Genomic DNA, 18782 nt, shown 5'->3' on the forward strand with positions numbered 1-18782 from the left:
ACAAAAGAGAAATTGCGCTGTTCCGCACACGACAAGTGAAGCACATAAGCGCTTCTGAAGGGGTATTTCTGTATTTGTGAAAATAAAATAAAAACTGTAATAAGACTACAGAATCATGAATTTGCTATATAAAGCTTTTTTAAAATTGACTAATTTTCCAAATAATTATTTTTAATTTAGTAAAAATGTAAATTAAATCACAATCCCTGCAGTGAAATTGATATGTATGCTATTTACCATCCTCAAATGAAAGTGTGATATATATTTTTTTTTAAATCCATATCGGCCACCACATTAAATCCACAGACACATGCAGCCAGTACCAATGGTAGTGCAGACAGTGAATCTGATCTACATTTAATTGATGTCAATGGAAATAGCTTTTCTGATTGACATTTACTTTCTTTTCCTAATAAAACTTCACCTCAAACTGTGTCAGAAGAATTTAAGCTAATTTTTTGTGTGGTATTTTAGAGTTCAATAGTGACTTCAGGCCATCTGTACAGACAATATTTTTGTGGAGAATATTTAATGTTTCTATAAAGATTTTTAAAGCACCCAAGCACCCAAAATTGCTGAATCAAATTCCATAGTCTAAGCTTTGCAATAATAAATTGCATGTACTGACACAAAGTCCCTTTAAAGCAAGTCATGTCACTCGGCGGCCATCTTTGAAACACCTCTCGGCCATGCAAGTGCGGCTCCTATCACTTTGAATGGGGAAACATCAAATTCTTCAAAACTGTTCACTAAGCTTACAATTAAATTTCATATTTAAAATCACCAATGAAATCTGACAACAACCGTGTCATAAATATTGTTTCTTTTGCTCAAATAGCGTTATAAAAAGCTTATTTCTCAGGCTAGATCAGCCAGTGCGCATGCGCAGTCCTGAGCGCGCGTCTCAGAGTGCTGACTGTTTCTATAGGTCCTTTCGCACCGCAGGAACCTTTTCATAGTGCTACCCAAACTAATTGTGGAACTACCCACTTTTTGGCGTGTTCGCACCGTGGGAACTAGGAACTGTTTTAGTTCCCGGAACTCTTTTTGGAGGAATTAAATTAGCTCCTACTTCAGAGTAGGGTCTAAAACAGTTCTAGGAACTATCCGTGACATAAACGCGTACGAAAACGCCCTCACCCGCTATGATTTAAAATGCCGTGTAAACACATACTGTGTAAACATTCCACGTTTATTATTGTGAAACCCGCGAGACATAAAAACACAGCTCCGATCACAGCATCCTCCATACTCCTGATGTTAACGTCGTTGTTCTTTGTTTACGCTGTTGAACGCCGCGCACAAATAACGTCGCTGTCGACCGGCTTACGTCACTTCCTAGAACCCACTGCCGGTGCGAATGCAACCCTTTAAATGGTACTGGGAAATAGTTTGCGCAAAATCGTCCTAGTACTTTAGTGCTGTACTTTTAGTTCTGGAACTAAAGAGGTGCGAAAGGGGCTTATAGCAACCGGGACTTCTAAAGGCAGCTGCAGTGACACGCTGACTTTACTGATTAGCGATTGGCTCTTTTATTCAGAAGGTGGGGCTTCCTGCATTTGAGTGGCCATATTAAGCGTTGCATTTTTCCCCATTCAAAACTATACAAGTGACACATCTTGGGTATTCTAGTCTTTGACTGACCTGTGAGGAATGGACAGTCCTCCATCCACTGCTCCTTTGAGAGCTCCAAACACCTTATTCCCTGTGGAGGTTCTGGCGAGTCCAGCATCCAGGTAGCATGTAAATGCCCCTGGCTGCCCATCAATGCTTTCCACATTAAATTCGTCGCCAGTCACCTCAATCTGGCCTTCATAGACCTTATCCAGACCAAACTTATTCAGCAGCTGTAAGCAGAGAGCAAGTCTGAGTATGATTATACTTTGAGATGTGAAGAGTACCAGACCATTCATAATTGATGAGGACATTTACCCTGCGTGCACACAGTAAACCGGTGCAGTAGGCGGCAGCGTAGTTCGTCAGTCCAACAGCAATGCCATACTTTGGCAACTCGTGAGAGTACGCAGCGCAGACGATCGCGTCGCCTTCAATTTTGGCATATGCGATCTGAGAAAGATGCAAAATCGTCCTGATACATTCAGCAACATAATGTTAATAACATTTCGGTATGGCTGGTGAAGATAACATGGTGGTACTTGTACCTGGCAAACAATATCCCTGTTGGAGAGTCGAACGATCATCCTGTACTTCGGTGTGTTGTACTTGTTCTTGTCTTGAATGACAAGGCGCTTGCGGGCAAAGTAGTCAGTTTTTCCCTCTGAAATGGTCAATAATGTTAGTCAACTGTTGAAAAGCCATTCTAAGCTGGCATGCTGGTCTAAGAGGGGTTTTATTAACTGACCAGCTACAAGCCAGTATGGTCAGGCGGTCAGACCAGCATAGATTGTTGTGCAAAGTTTTTACATCAGTAATACACTCAGGTCATTTCATTGTGACAAATAAAAACATCCTTCAGTTAAGCTGAATTCAATAATGCCTTTGAGTGTTTAATCTTATTATTATACATTACTGACACTCTATCCTCCAATTTGATACTGTTAAGTGCTTTGACACAATCTGTATTGTTAAAAGCGCTATATAAATAAAGGTGACTTGACTTAAGGAAACGATTCAACATACCTCTCCTCCTCCTGAACTTGACCTGGTATCTCTTGAAATACGCCTTGTTCTTAACCACCTTAACGAAGCCCTGCCAAAAAAAAAAAACTCAATTGTTAAACTGTTGACAAGCAGGACTGTCAGAAAGAGCATAATCTGACTAATGACACTCTTGGGACACCTCTGGACAAAACCAAGAGATGCAATGCGCTACGTGACAGTAAACATGAAACACAAAACTGCATAGAGGAATAAACATCTAAACAGGGCAAACAAAAAACACTACAGAGGGAGAAATGTTTACTTTATGCGCTTTTAGTGTCAATTAAATGATTATTTGAGAATTTAGAGAGAAATGTGCCACTGACGTTCACACAGCGACTGATCTGATCGACTCAATCTATAATCATCCCGTCGCTTCAAGTGTTCATCTTAAATGGAAATCGTACTGAAATAGCGGGAGAGGGAACGTAATGAGTAGAACATTGTATTTTGGTGATTTACTGACCATTTTGTGATCGTTTGTTCTCCTTTAGGTTGGGAGACTGAAGTCTTCAGACTCAGATATTGCTCCCGCTGCACTGAAAAGGAAGTTCATGCTGCGCTGCGACCAGAAAAGCAAAGCACTCGGAGTTAAAAGTGTGTGCGCCTCTAGCGTCCTGGAGGATGAACGGCAGGATATTCTAATCTAATGCATGAGACGTAAACATTTCATTCAACTGGATGGATGGATGCAATTAACATGCAATTAACAATTAACATTACATTTATTTCACACTTATATTTCCATAATAATGTGTACTTCTTTTTCACACGATTTTGTTTTTTATCGTGTCTTTGAAATGTACAGGATACCATAGTGAAATGCACTTATTCTTGTTAAGTATTCACAAGTTGCAATTTACAATCTAATCAACAATATACAATAACACAGTACACACAAATAATGAATACATATGAGGGGATACATGCAGAATAAATAGACAATAAAACAAATGAACACGCATTAGTTAACCCTTGTTTCGAATTTTAAAGTAAATGTCACAGTTTGTAAAGTGTTTAGATGAGTGGTGTGAATAAATGTGGTGTGAAAATGTTCATATAGGGTCACAAACAAACCATAACTACAGTGTCAACTTCCTTAAAATGGGGTGGTGCAAAAAAAGTAGATGCCACGCAACCTAATGTTGACACACAGTCCTGTTGACCCTAAAACTTCCTTTCTGCGTATAGCGTAGCTTCTCTGTGAAAGCGCTCTGTCACACAGCACTGGATGATATTAACCATGTAGAAGGCTCTTTTGGCAGGCAGAGTCCCCAAGGTAAACGTTATCTCGGGGCCCATATTTGTCAGCTAAAAATTAAAAGAAGTTGTAAGAGGAAGTTGTTCACTCAGTCAGGTTACTTTAAAAACAAGCTCCTGAGTCACTGCAGAGCTGTTATTTTGAGGAACTTTGACCAGTGTGTGAGACTCTGCTATAAAGCAACATGTGATTCTTTTGTTGTTTTTTTCCTCTGTGGTATGGAAGAGCCTGGTGTGACACCCTATGTCACTGGAACAAGTTTGACAGAGGAAAGATTTTGTGGAGACATTTGCACCCACAAATGCCAAGAATCGTGCATGCTGGTAAGAAATCCCAGTTTTCACTATTATGAGGCCAATGATCCTAAAATATGATACAGTAGAGTTGTGATACATGTGTATGAAAAAGCAATTGATATGTTTATATTCAATCACATATACAGAGACGTTCAAATGTATATATCCATAAGCACTTTTTTTTGTATTTTGTGTGTTTCTGTCATTTAATGATGCTTTAGCTCATTGGAGAGAGATACTCAGTTTCTAAGACGTCCTGCTTCGCTCTGAGTGTTACATATGGACTCTTTGACTGTACCATCTCTGAATCCCTCAACGGGATCTCAGCTCAGTGTGGATGAGATGAACTTACTTGCTAAACTAGAGGAACAAAACAGGTCACTTCTTCACACCCATACCACGCTGTTAATTCTGTTTGATTATTTATAAGCTTGTTTCCTCATGGGACCTAAAAAAAATATCCCCAAATTTACAGCTATTACTACACTTGTAGGGGACAAGATTTGGTCCCCATAACGTAATGAATACCAGTACACATACACACACACACACACATTCATGTATATCAAACATTTAAAAATAGTGCTTACTAAAAAATGATGCTATTTATTTGTCTGTTTATTTATTTGTCTATTTTTTTATTACCATTCAACATGAAACCTTATTAGATCATGTATCTCAATGATCATGTATCTCAAAATGTACTTATCAAAGGTATGCTATTTATTTGTTTTTTTATTATATGTATTTCAAATACTGCATGTGTATTTACAGTGGTGACCAAAAGTATTAGAACACTAGTATTTTCACCAGCTAAAAAAAGGGTTTTAAGTCAATTAATTCTAAATCCAGAAGAACTGTGGCAACGTCTCCAAGATGCTTCAAGACACCTACCTGGAAAGCTACAGTAGACTACCGTTAAAAGTTTGAGGCACTTGTGTAAAAATGCTGTAAAATGAGATTTTCAATTAACTTCTATTAACTAAATTAATCAACATGTGGTGTGACAAATCCTTTGCATTTAAAGCAGCTTTTGCCCTTGGTGCACTTGCGCATAGTTTTTCAGATATTTGCAGGGAGGTCTCTTGAAGCATCTTGGAGACGTTGTCACAGTTCTACTGGATTTAGTCTGTCTCAGTTTGTTCTGTTTCTTCATGTCATTCCAGACAGACTCGATGATGATCAGATCAGATCTCTGTGTGGAGCACTGGCTGTTGTCAGACTCCCCGTGCAAACAAAAATCTCACTGTATTATTACAAATAATGGCTAAATTAATGTTTGGAAATGTAACTGATATTTGCTACCGATACACTACTGCAAAAAACTTAAAACCATTTTTTAGCTGGTGAAAATACTAGTGTTCTAATCATTTTGGCCACCACTGTAATATATTCATGTTTATCAAACATTTCAAAATAGTTCTTCTCAAAATTATGCTATTTATTTATTTGTTTCATTTATTTCCATATACAGTACACATTCAGAATAAACAGGCTAGATGTATTTCAAATACTGTATGTATGCATTACTACATTTTTCTATATATACAATGTTTTAAATAATTTTGCACAGCTTAAATGTTGACTTCTTTTGGATTATTGTAAAGCAGTGGTTCTCAAACCTCTCCATGAAGTACCCCCAGCACTGCACATTTTGTATGTCTCCCTATATCTGACAAACCCACTTCAGGTCTTGCAGTCTCTACTAATGAGCTGATGAGTTGAATCAGGTGTGATAGATGAGGGAGACATACAAAATGTGCAGGGCTGGGGATACTCCAGGACAGGTTTAAGAACCACTGTTGTAAAGAATTATGTTTTTTATTATTATTATTAATGGCAAGGATTAAGCCATTCATCCCTAATAATTAATCACTCAGTTCTGTTTGATGTATGAACTTGAGAAGTTCACATCAGATCACTCCTAAACAGGTTATTTTTCTCAACAGACTGCTGGAGACTGACAGTAAGTCTCTGTACCCTCTGAATGAGGTCCTGCGAAGTCCCACCTCACCCAAAACCTTCTCTTTTGAGGATGACATATGGGATAATGTTATTAAAGAATGGGACGACTGGTGCAAGAGAAAAGTGGGACAGATCAAGGTAACCAACTCATCGATCCACCAGTTTCATGTCATGATTTCAGTCTCATCACGCCGTACCATTCTTCCCTCAGGTGCTAATCAGGAGGGGTATCCCTGCTCACCTGCGGCCCGCTGTGTGGCAGCTGTTGTGTGACGCTCAGAATGTGGCCGTGCAGCAGAAGTACTCAGATCTGCTGAAGAGCTCGTCTTCCTCTGAGACGCTGATACTCAGAGACCTGACACGTATCCTCCCTCAACACCAGCTCTTTCACAACAAGGTTGCTACCTACCAGAAACCACTGTTTAATGTTCTGAAGGTTAGATGACCGAGAAACTTTACCTGTGATCATATGGAAAAAACATTTAGATAACACAATGTGGCTTTAATTACAGGCTTACTCCGTCTTAGACCGAGAGATTGGCTACTGTCAAGGAAGTGTGTTTATTGTAGGTCTATTGCTCACACAGGTAATGAATTGCTTTTTTAATTGAAATTGTAGTTTCAAATTGTAGCTAGTACCAGTCAATGAATTGAGATGATCCCCTTTTAGATGGCTGAAGAGGAGGCCTTCTACATTTTTGTGAGGCTAATGAAGGACTTCAGAATGAGGGATCTGTATAGATCCAATATGGTTGAACTCGGCTGCTGCATTCACCAGTTTGACGCTATGATTAAGGTAAACACTTACAATTCAGTTCTATTTAAAAGCACATGGATTATTTGTAAATGTACTTTCCAAAAACGTTGAGCTGAGTAATCCACAGAAAGCATGTCACAAACGATCTGCTGATGTATCTTTCCATTTCCTGATAAATGTCAGATTTCTGAGAATTGCACATTTGAAAAGAACTTTGTTGTAGATGTCCAGATTTGGTGTTTTGTAAGAAGAGGATAGTGGGGTAAAGCTGTGTCACTTTTTTTTAGCTACCTGTTGAATGTTGTCCTCTAAGCAATGAGAAATTAGAATACATTTGTCTATAAGATGATTTGGTATATTTTATATATAATGTAAAAAAGAATGAATTTTCTGCAGTCATTACTCCAGTTTTCAATGTCACATAATCCTTCTGAAGGATCATTCTAATATTCAGATTTAGTGCTAAAGAAATATTTCTTATTCAGTGTTGAAAACAGTTGTTGCTTAATATTTTCTTGAAACTGATTACTTTTTTGATGAACAGAAATGTTAAAATAGCAGTATTTAACTATTAATTTATAAAAATGACCCTTGTGAATTACACAGTACTGTATATGATATTTGTTATTTGATCTAAAAATTTCCTTGGACATAAAATGTTTAGCATAAAAATGCTTACCAATACATGGTCACATGAAAAAAACGGTATACAGTTTTGTAGCTAAAGGGGGCGACACATCTTACTCCACTCATCTGTTGTCTGATAATAGTTTTCTCTTCCTGACAGGATCAACTTCCTGAGCTTCATTCCCACTTCCAGACTCAGGGTTTTCACACCTCTATGTTCTCCTCCTCTTGGTTTCTCAACATACTCCTCGCATCTTTACCGATCAGAGCTGCCATTAGGATTTTTGATATCTTTATGTGTGAGGTACAATTAATCACGTCACTGCATCTCATCATAACCCATCACTTCACACTTCATGTGATAATATCTGATAGATAATAGATAAGAAATAACCAGCCAGTGATATTTTAGTATTATTTATATTCTATTTTAGTGTTTTGGTTTGGCTTTTATTTTTATATTTTCAGTTTTCATTTTAGTTTTAGTCATTGTTTTTTTTTTTCTTTTTTATTAGTTTTTTAATATTACAATTTCAATTTATTTTATTTCAGATTTAGTTTAACATGAATTTGAACAGTTACAGTCTGTAACGGTAATTTTAGTATTTTATTTTATTTATTTCTATCAGTAATTGCGGAGTTAAGTTTTTTTTTTTCTCTAATAATTAATTTTATTTTATTTTCAATTACAGACAACCTTTTAATATTTTTACTTTTACCTAACAATAACAACGCCAGTATCTAAATATTATTTGACTGACAGTATCAGTGATTATATACATGTATTTGTAGGGTTTGGAGATCGTGTTCCGCGTTGGTTTGGCTTTACTTCACATGAAGCAGACAGAACTCATCAAGCTTGATGTAGAGGGAATGATGAATGTAAAGGAGCACTCAATGAAACTAAATTTAGTTTTTGTTTGTCACTTGCTAGCGTTAAGGATTTTTAAAAATGTTTTTAAAATCATTATGTCTTTGAAATAATGCCACTTTTAATTTTCTTGGTGTTTAGAGTGATTCTGTTGTTTTCAGTGCTTGCAGAATCTGGAGTCATGGGCTTCAGATCCGGATAGAATCATTGAAGCAGCATATCAAATAAAATACAACCCCAGCAGAATGAAACAGTATGTGTTTTTCCTTCCATTTTTGTCTTGTTCCCATGTTTATATCTAATTGTCTATGCAAAGAAAATGATTGATTGTATTGGTTTAAGATTGAGACAAGAGTATGCATCTATCAAAACAAAAAAGCTGGAGGAGCAGGAAGAACTAAATGTGAGTGCTTGTTTGTTTCTCTTCATATAATATATCTCAACAGTACAGAAAAATGGGTCTTCAGATTATGAATCAAAACCAAAGCCATTTTCAGCCACTGAAAATGCTTAGTTTGTTCTCTTGCCTTATCTCAAGGGACTTTCTTCAGAGAACAAACATTTAAAGCAGAGGCTTGCCTTACTGGAGAAGGTAAGTGTATTGCAGTGGATATGTTAATGTTGATGTTTTTTTTTTCTAAAGATATGTTCATGCTCTTACTCCCACATGTGCCTACCTTCCAGAGGTGCTCAGAAAAACTGGTGTCACAGCTGAAGAAAGAGCTGGAGAAAACTCGGCTAAACACAGCCAGGTCACAAAGCGCTTTAAAAGAGATGCAGGCAAACATCTTGCAGATGGAAGAGGTCAAAATGAAGTCAAATCATGCAAACTTGTTTTACATGCATTAATATGAAGTATTAAGCACAGTCTTAGAGTGCTGCAGTGATGACCTAATATTGTAGGCCAACTCAGAAGTTAGCATCCCCCGGGTTTCTGCAACAACAAAAAAAGTCAGTAGGACTTTTCCATTGCATTTTGAATTACTGCAGAAAATAAGCTTTGCATCCAATAAACGTTTATCATGATAGTCTTCACAAATGAACACAGCTATAATGGATTTTGAAGCCTAAATACAATAATCAGAAGCAAAAAGCTAAATGACGCCATCGCTAAGCTCTTTCAGTTTTATTCTAACTCAACCTCTCTCTTTTTTTAAATAGTTTTCAAAAGCACGACTGCCTTCAGAACAATGCTAACTCTTTTCTTGGTTATGGCCTACAAAAATAGGCCATCCTTAGTTTAATTATAGACTATAGTGATATAAAGCATGTTAGACATCACATGCTGATGTTTAGACCGGTTTGGGGTTGCTTCCGTAATCAAAAATGTGTGTGTGTCTGTGTTGTAGAGCAGCGATGTGCCTAATGAGGACAGTGTGATGTATCTGCAGACGGAGCTGATCAGCTGTAGATTGGAGGAAGCAGAGGCACTTACTGAACTCAAAGTGCTAAAACAACACATTAAAGACCTAGAGGAGAAATGGCAGGTAACTTTGAATATCTTCTTTTCTCTATCCCCATCCAGTGTTCAATATACCATAAATAAGGGTTATCAAAACCTCACTGTCTCTCTCCCAGAGGCAGCAGGTGCATCGCGGAGGTCAGCAAAAGGTCAGCAGCGCACAGAATGAACTGCAGGTGGAGCTGTTAAGCACAAGACTAAAGGAAACACTCACTCAAGCCGCGCTTAAAGAGGGCCGCCACAGACTGATGAAGCTGCAGACAGAGGTTAAAACCCCCTGTTGATAATATCTGCTGGTTTACAACTGTATGCACTGCAATATGAGGGAAAGAAGAGCAATGAACGCTTAGTTCTGATCGCTTACTCCTGGAACTGCTTTTAAGTAAAGGCTACACTATAATATTACGTGCCTTTAGTATATACATTATATATGATATTATAAAAATAGGCTATATAACAACCTATGACACTTGCATTTGCACGCTTGCACGGGGGTAACCACTGAGACGTGAATAATAAAATTTGAGTCTCTCCAATAAACCGATAAAGGTCCCCCTCTGTCTCACTTGCATACAGATCTGTAAGCTGAGATAATTCTTTCTCAGAAGCTATAAATACCATTATGTGTGGGAATTAAACCGCGCTAGTAGCGTTGCTTGAGCAAACCATTGGTGCGCGCACTGATCATCACGAGCCGCTGAGGACACGACGCAGATCAAGGCAGCAGCGCAATCCGTTTCGCTTCAGTCGTGCTGCGTGATAGAGAGGACGACGGCTTACAGTCTTTTTGCTGTATTTGTTGTCTTCATCTTTCCGAAAAAAGAGGAAAGAAATTGCCGCAATCAGTCTTTGAGCTTTTAAACTGATAAGTTTAACACAGCCAGTAATGTAAGCGTCGAATCAGACTTCGGCCTATTTATAATATTGGCCTTCATTTCATACTTCCGTGATGTTCAACATTAAATTATATATATATATGCAGATAGAAACAGAAAAGTTTAATACTTTATTTGTAAAAAATAAATTATGAAACAATGAACCAAAAATATTGACGAATTTCTACCGAAATAACCAACTCTGAAGAGCATGGACTCTAAGTTTCAAATGTGAAATGTATTAATTAATTTCCTGTATTCATTTACTAACGTTTATGAATTTTATATTGACGTCAACGTTACTTACCATTTCTATAATTATCAGTAGGCTACTTTATAGTGAAAATAGTTTAATCAAAAATAAACATTACACCAATTTGTCCAGTGTGCACATATGTAGCTGGTGGTGATGCATTATTCACAATGATTAACTAGGAAAATTAAACAAAAAATGGGACCTCGCTTGCTGATGCATGTTATATAGCCTAATATTAAATATGTAATATTATTTAGTTAAATATAGGCCTATAATAAAGTTATTTAAAACTTTTCTTCTTTACATCATAATTATATATAACAATAATGCATTTGATTTTACTGCATTTCATTCTGTATTTGTCTTCCGACTTTTTTGAGATAACCCCCTTTTTTAACTTTTTGGTAACTGTGTTATTTATGATTTGTTTTAAATGCATATTTCAGTTACCAACAGAATTTGTCAGTGTCATTGCATCATGGTGAAACATCCTGAGATTTCAAAATGATTATTATCTCTGATTGGGAAACATCACAAAGATGTCTAGAAATGTCTACGGGTGTGAAAGACAGGACAAACTGAAATCACTTACACAGTTAGTACTACTGTAAATCAATGCTGAACTATGTCCTGACATGGGGCTGTTAAATGTGACCTAATTCAATCTTCATATTTTAACGGTTCTCTTCTCACTACAGAACAAAATTGACAGTAACCAGCTAAAACGAATTGAAGCGCACATAAACAGCCAGCAAGATCATCTACAGGAGCTGACATCTCAGAACCAAGATCTGTGCAGCCAATTACAACAGAGCAGACAGCAGTTTTCAACTGTTCAATACAAGGTGACACCACACCTGACATCATCTGCTATTTGACAGTCTGGAGGTGTCTAATTACAGTATCATTTACCCTCGCTGACTTCCTTCAGGCTAAATTAATCCTGGTCTGGACAAAGAGCATCATTAAATTTCTTTCACTCACCCCTTAAAGGAATATTTTAGGTTGAGCACAAGTTAAGTGCAGTCGACAGCATTTGTGGCATGAAACCACAAAAAGTGATTCCAAGTTGTCTACATTTTTCTTTAAAAAAAGCAAAAATCTGGGTTACAGTGAGGCATTTACAATGGAAGTCAATAGGACCAGTTCATGCATGTTAAAATACTAAAACACTTAGTAGTTTCAGTAGTGCAGCCACAAGACGTAAACAATATCTTTTGTGAAATAACATTGTTCTTATTCAATTTTAAAACTTTGTGACCATGACGACACATTGCCATGAACACTAAAATATGATTGAAACAGCTCTACAGTCAAATAATACACAAGTTTTAATAGAATAAATAATGTAAGTGTTTGTATGAAATTTTAAACTACACATTTCCGCCTTTAAAACCTCCAAATATTGGCGTCATTTACTTCCATTGCAAGTAACCCAGTTTTTTGGGGGATTTTTGTGATAATTCATATTATGCCAAAAGTCAGTCTCTTTAGCATAACTAGCAACCCGGAATATTCCTTTAACTCATTTTCTGATTGACAGTCACTGACAGATGAAATGAAAGCACCTCACAGTATACAAGCCTTTTCCATGAGCTTTAATCACAGTCCATATCCAAAAACATAGTTCATTTGTAAAGCTCAGATCAGCGACTGTTCCATTTATTCATCACACATGACATGACACACATGTGCAAGAGTAGCCTGTCTGTTGATCACCCAAACAGCTTTGAGGGAACCTGTGTCTTCTGCTTTTCTAGAAGCAGATCTATGATAAGATCTTTCTCACTCTGCTGGCCAGATCTTCAGATGCTGGCGTAGTTCACACACTCAGACCTCCACATTGCACTTGTCTATCAGCTCTTTTATGCAGAAGTGATTTTGCAAGAAAATGCCAACACTGTATCTCCACTTTACAGTGATGTGAAACGGACAACTGCTTGCATTAATGTCAATGCAAAAGTGTTGTGCACCGTATGGGCTAATCTGGTGTGATGGTGGTAGACGAAAAGATTTGGATGAATTTAAGTCTAACTTCAAAACACTGAACATTACTTTACTACTCATATTGTGGCTTCATTTGCTTGCTTCAGTGAATTTAAGATGTGTTTATCTTCTCCCCAGCAAAAAGAAAAGCAGGACAAAGCAGCAAACTTGACCATCATTGCAGTTCTTCAAAAGCAGATCACTGAGTTACAAATTCAAGTATGTTTGACCTTTTTCATTTCATGGCACATCAGTTTCTCTTTTTGCACTTCAATAGGCCCAGCAGTGTACTTATCCATATAGCTTCACAGACTGAATATCAGTTTTGCTCACGAGTGATTGGACAATCAGTATTTAAGGTCATTTTAGCTAATTCACTAATGAAAAGTAAAAGTCTGTCGTTAAAGAGTTAAATCACCCCAAAATTAAAATGACTTATCAGTTAATCACCCTTAATGAGGTTTGCTATCATGTGTACCGCAAGTACGGTAATGCTTCTGTTTACTGTATTTGATGTGCTCTGTGATCCGCTCAAATAATATGGATTAATGTTGCAATGTCTTTATGAACATTTTGAAAAATCAACTTTTGAAAGAATTCGACTTTCGGTTACACTTTATTTCGATAGTCCACTTTAGACATTCTACTAACTATAAGTAACTTTGTAACTACATGTCAACTACATGTCGACTAATTCTCGTTAATTTGCAACTACATGTCTACTAACTCAGTAGGGTAGGTTTAGGGTTAGTAGAATAAGTTGACATACTTGCAAAGTTTCTAATACTCAGTATGTTGTGGACCCATCAAAATAAAGTGTTAGAAGTTCTTAAGCAGACAATCTACTAATACTCTAATGATTGCTAGTTGACATGTAGTTGCAAAGTTACTTACTGTTAGTAGAATGTCTAAAGTGGACTATCAAAATAAAGTGTTACCCGACTTTCAGTGGAAGGACAGAAATGTCTGAGGTTTCATTAAAAATCCTTATTTGTGTTTTTTTTGAAGATGAACAAACATCAGGCTCAGAATGACATGACAATGAGTAATTAATGACAGAATTGTTATGCCTTTTGAAGGTTTAAAGTTGCAATGATACAGGTGTAGTGACAGCTTTTTTCAGTATTGTGACATACATCTGAGCATGAAGGCCTGTCCAAACCAAAGACAATAACTATATAGTTTTAATAATCCTTTCAATTCTATGAGAATAGAAAAGTCCAACACAGAGGAACAATATAGTCTGAATCACTTTTAGAACATGTTTACCAACTTGATAGAAACATTGACACCCAATCAGAATCTACTCAACATTAAAGAGCATGAGAATGTAAAACAGTGGACAACCGAACCTTATAAAAACATCTGTTGGGGTGGACGATAATATAGTTAGGCTATATCATAATAGTCATCTTTCTATATATCGTTCTTGGCATGAATGGGCCTAAACATTATCATAAAAGAAACAATGTAGAGTGAGGACTTGGTTATTTCTATCGGAGTTATAACATTTTACGTGGAAAAAAAGAAACATATCACATACATTCAGTTATTTTACGTGTACAAAACCAGTCTGTTATGCTGCATGATATTGCAAACTGGTATTTGTTATGATATTATTTTCATTTATCATTATAATCATAAACACACTGGTTTGTAGTGAAATAGTTTTACAGTTTACTACACTGTTATTCTTCTAGTTATTTGTCTATTGTGCTTAATGAAGTGAAAGTGTCGCACATTCACAGAAAATAGCTTACTTCCGGATAACATGCAGTTACAAAATAGACAGGATGAATTTCAATTTCATGATGACTTTAAGCAAGGAAATTCAACTGCAGCTTATTCTGAGATGCAAAGATTTTCTAAATGTTGATTGTCACTTGCTAGCCACATGTTTTGCACATCTTGTCAAGCCGAGGTGGTGCACCCAGACAAATAAATCTTCCAGTAACACCACAGATTACTATAGACCCTGTGTTACGGTTTCAGAAGCTACATAGTGAAGCTAATACACGTATGAGCATACTAATGCTAGGTACTGCAGCACATCAAGGCACAGAGGAACCAAAACGAAACTTCTGACATCAAATGAAATTAGTCAAATACACGTGTCCCAATAAGCCATCAGAGCCATGATTACGCACACATGCTGTGGAGCCAAACTTCTCCTTATTGAGAGAACATTTTCTCAAATAGCCACAGAATGGCCAGGAAACTCTTAGCACCTCTCAACACGTCTGCCTCCATGTGATTTGTAGCACCCCACTGTTCAGTAGATTTACAACCAGCAACCCCTGCGTGCAGGTTCACGATGAGCATAGCTGATTACAAAGATAACAGAAGACCTCCTCCCATTGTAACCGGTTAACCGTGCTGCCTGGTTCATTATTGTCTTGCCACATAGCCTTGTCAAAAAGGTGCTAGTGAGATAAACTGCTGTTCACATGGTGCAACAAGAAGAGAATAAAGCCACGTGACAAACATTCAGTCTGCAGCTAACATACATGGATGAATCATCAGTTCTGATAGTTTTAGTTTGTGATTTCACACATAGTAAAAAAATCCCTGTGTTAGTATTAATACACAGATTTCTAACTCTGACATAAAAAAACTGCAGCCTTTTTTCACATTCTGGACCAAAGTAAAACACAAACTTGTACTTCGAAGATTTTCAACCATGTGATCTCATGCTATTACTACACTTACCACTATTTAATAAAAATAAAAAATAAAAATCAAATAATACTTACACTATAGCAGAACTGGTGTGACACAAGGAAAAAGAAATGATCAATATTTATGAGAACTTTTATTTGAATATTGTTTTTATAAAATGTATAACACACATGAAAAACGTTGATGAAACCTACATCTTTTTCTAATAAAAACAACATCAGTATGACTCTAGAATGTTTTCAAATAAAGTATATTAATTTTAGTTGAATAAACTCCTTTTTCAAATTTCGACTGCTTGGCATGAAAACTTCTGCTCTGCGACGCTTCAGGCTGCAGTTCATTTGATTAAACTTAAATGCAAGTGACATTGCAAATAATTATCTGTTTGTAGTGTTTTCATGTTTAGCAATCAAATTCAGCCCTAAAAGTGGAAAATATTAAAAAATAATTTTTATAATTTATATTCTATTCTATTATTTTTATTTTCTAATAAAAATAATAGAACATCTTTAAATTTTTGTAATATATATTAAATTTTAATTTCTTTGTTTTATTTGAAAGAAAAAAAAAAATTACCTCAGGGTCAGAAATGACTCAAATGCATCGTATAAGTTAAAGCTCAGTTGCATGACACAACACACACACACACACACATTTCTTGGACATCTTTTAAAGCCAATAACTTGTTTAATACCTAGATGGATATTTTTTTCTCCAATATATGAAGACATTTGATTTTACAGGGAGAAACTTTTCTGTAGTTTTGATTCTGATGCATACATTTGCCCATGATGTTTCCTACTCTTCCCTATCTGTAGCGAACAGAAACACTATGTCAGTGGTTTGAGGTCTGGTGATAAACTGCCACTATCAGATAACCTGTTGGTGTGAGCGCCCCTAAACACCTCCTGCTTTCTGACTGATTTTCTGTGGTTTCGGTGGCAAGGGGAGCCAGTCTGATTAAATTGGATGGATACTTATTTCTCTATTTTCTTCTATAATCTGGTTTGTTACTGATAGGATAGCATTGTGTTAGCTCATAAAACTCTTTGGGAGATTGTGTTAGAGTTCGGTGACAGCTAGAAGTTCTCATATCAGTCTGTACTGATGTAGAAATAATAATGCTGTTGTGTTTTGAACAGCAATAAGAATGTATGCATTCTCAACGTTAATTCCCACAAGCGTGGTTATGAATTGAGAGATGTGTGTGGCTATGATCAATGTCTCCTTATTTAAAGAGCTGCTAAGCCATACGCCATCTCTGATTGCTCTCTGGTTGAGCTGTAGTCTCAAATTTAGAAATAACTTTGTGGTCGTGAAAGCTTGTATACGTCTCATTCTTTCTTCTCAAAAAAGTGAATGCTCCGAGAACCTTGAAACCTCAAACCATTATCACGGCTACTTTATGCAGCTATTTCAATCACGTACTCCCTAAAGAGATGCAGAAAGTCTCTACTATAGAAGAAAGCAGAGAAAGAAAAAAATACGTCAGTGTTTCAGAAGTATTGACCTATTGCTGCAGTCATAGTGTCTGTTCAAGTCTGTCTTTGGTTTCCTGTTCTTGATGTGAGGAGAAGGAGGTTTGTCACGTTTACACTCTGTGCTGCGCTGTGAGAGAGAGACTGTCTGCACTTTAACTTCGCTTCACATTTGCCCTTTATACTGATAGCTTTAATCTTAAAGGACTGAAGACAGAGGACAAATAAGTTGGACTTTCATCATAACATCAATTCTAAGTAGACCACTAAGAAGACCAGAATATTAAAAACATGTTTACATTTTTAATAAATTTGAATACATAATTCCTTTTTGAATAAAAATATAAAAATAGACTTTTAAAAAATAATAGAAAATAAATACATTAAATATAAATAATTTTTAAATGCATTTAAATTAGAATTAGTCATCAAAAAAAAAAAAAAAAAAAAAAAAAAAAAATATATATATATATATATATATATATATATATATATATATAATTTTTTTTTATTTTTGTCTAAAATATGTGAGACCTCTTTTTAACATTCTGTGGCTAATTGTGGTAATTCTGCATATGCATATATCAGTGTAGAAACATTAGTGTAATGTGCCTTCAAGGGATTTTCAAAAAAATGAAAATTCGGTCACCATGTACTCACTCTCATGTCATTCCAAATCTGTACGACTTTTCCTTCTGTGCAACACGAGAAAATATTGTGTTCTTCAGAAGAAAGAAAGTAATGCAGATTTGAAACCATGTGATACGATATTTTTGAATGGACTATCCCTTTAAATCGGCCCTTAATGGTTCTGTATAATGTTTTCAATCAATATGAATATGTAGTCTTTGTGTAATACAGGATTGATCTAATTCTTTACAGATTCAAAGCCTCTCCAAACATACTACGTCATTTTCTCAACCCACACTGAGGCCTTCCACATCTGCCTCTCTGAAGCACAATGACACCTAAAAATGGACAGCTGCCCTAACGTCCAGTCATCCTGTCTCCAGAAGCACGCCATCCGGTGAGACACCGAAGATGTTCTATAAAGAGCACTACCCACAGCTGCAGTGTCTACTATGAGAGAATCTTCACAGCCCCAGCTGTTAATCATGCTGCAACACTTGAAGTGTCATGAGCTGAGACACACTATGACAGTTTTGCCATTAACGCTTGAAAGTGACAGCAAGATTTCTCATTCTTACCAAAGAAAAAAAAAGGTTGTTAAAAGTCTTCGATCTTGCATTCAAGTGAGCATCACAAAGCACATGTTAGTACTGTCACACTGTAAAAGAGGTTTTAGTCATGGTCAGCCACAAATATCTTACTACTGGATACCTGTACTGAAAATCCAACTGATTGAACAACAGTGATTTCAACAAAATGAATCTGTATTTGACCCAGTGTCGCTGGAGTTTATAGTGTTTTAGCCCCCAGGTTTTCTCTCTACTGTTTCATATGTATAAGGATTTTGGAAACTTTATGAACCTTATATGGAAATATCAGTTCATTTTTAAATATTTTTCACACTGTGTTATAGTCATAATAATTTAAGGTTATTAAATATTTTTTTTTATCTGTCTTTTATTTTATTATTTTCTTATT

At 36.3% G+C, this 18782-nt stretch overlaps 2 protein-coding genes across 2 annotated transcripts in view; one reads left to right on the forward strand and one right to left on the reverse strand.

Moving 5' to 3' along the window:
- Positions 1-3231, reverse strand: part of LOC306845912 (large ribosomal subunit protein uL18-like) — a 4780-nt gene extending 1549 nt beyond the window's left edge. The window contains exons 1-5 of the mRNA XM_079378926.1: positions 3128-3231; positions 2641-2710; positions 2163-2278; positions 1933-2067; positions 1645-1847 (exon numbers count right to left, since the gene is read on the reverse strand). Of these exons, the coding sequence (XP_079235052.1) occupies positions 1645-1847; positions 1933-2067; positions 2163-2278; positions 2641-2710; positions 3128-3130 (527 nt within the window). The 5' untranslated portion in view covers positions 3131-3231. The remainder of the gene's footprint in view (positions 1-1644; positions 1848-1932; positions 2068-2162; positions 2279-2640; positions 2711-3127) is intronic.
- A 1266-nt stretch (positions 3232-4497) lies between these two features.
- evi5a (ecotropic viral integration site 5a) lies at positions 4498-18750 on the forward strand (the record flags this gene model as incomplete). Its single annotated transcript, XM_079379932.1, has 16 exons — positions 4498-4595; positions 6168-6321; positions 6395-6619; positions 6696-6770; positions 6854-6979; positions 7728-7871; positions 8360-8449; positions 8600-8691; positions 8781-8841; positions 8977-9030; positions 9123-9242; positions 9788-9925; positions 10017-10166; positions 11730-11876; positions 13156-13236; positions 18057-18750. The coding sequence occupies 16 exons, from the start codon at positions 4498-4500 to the stop codon at positions 18144-18146; spliced, it is 1845 nt and encodes a 614-aa protein (XP_079236058.1). The 3' UTR covers positions 18147-18750.
- Positions 18751-18782: the final 32 nt, after the last annotated feature.

Source organism: Barbus barbus (genome assembly GCF_936440315.1).
Source record: "Barbus barbus genome assembly, chromosome: 26".
Classification (NCBI taxonomy): Eukaryota; Metazoa; Chordata; class Actinopteri; order Cypriniformes; family Cyprinidae; genus Barbus; species Barbus barbus.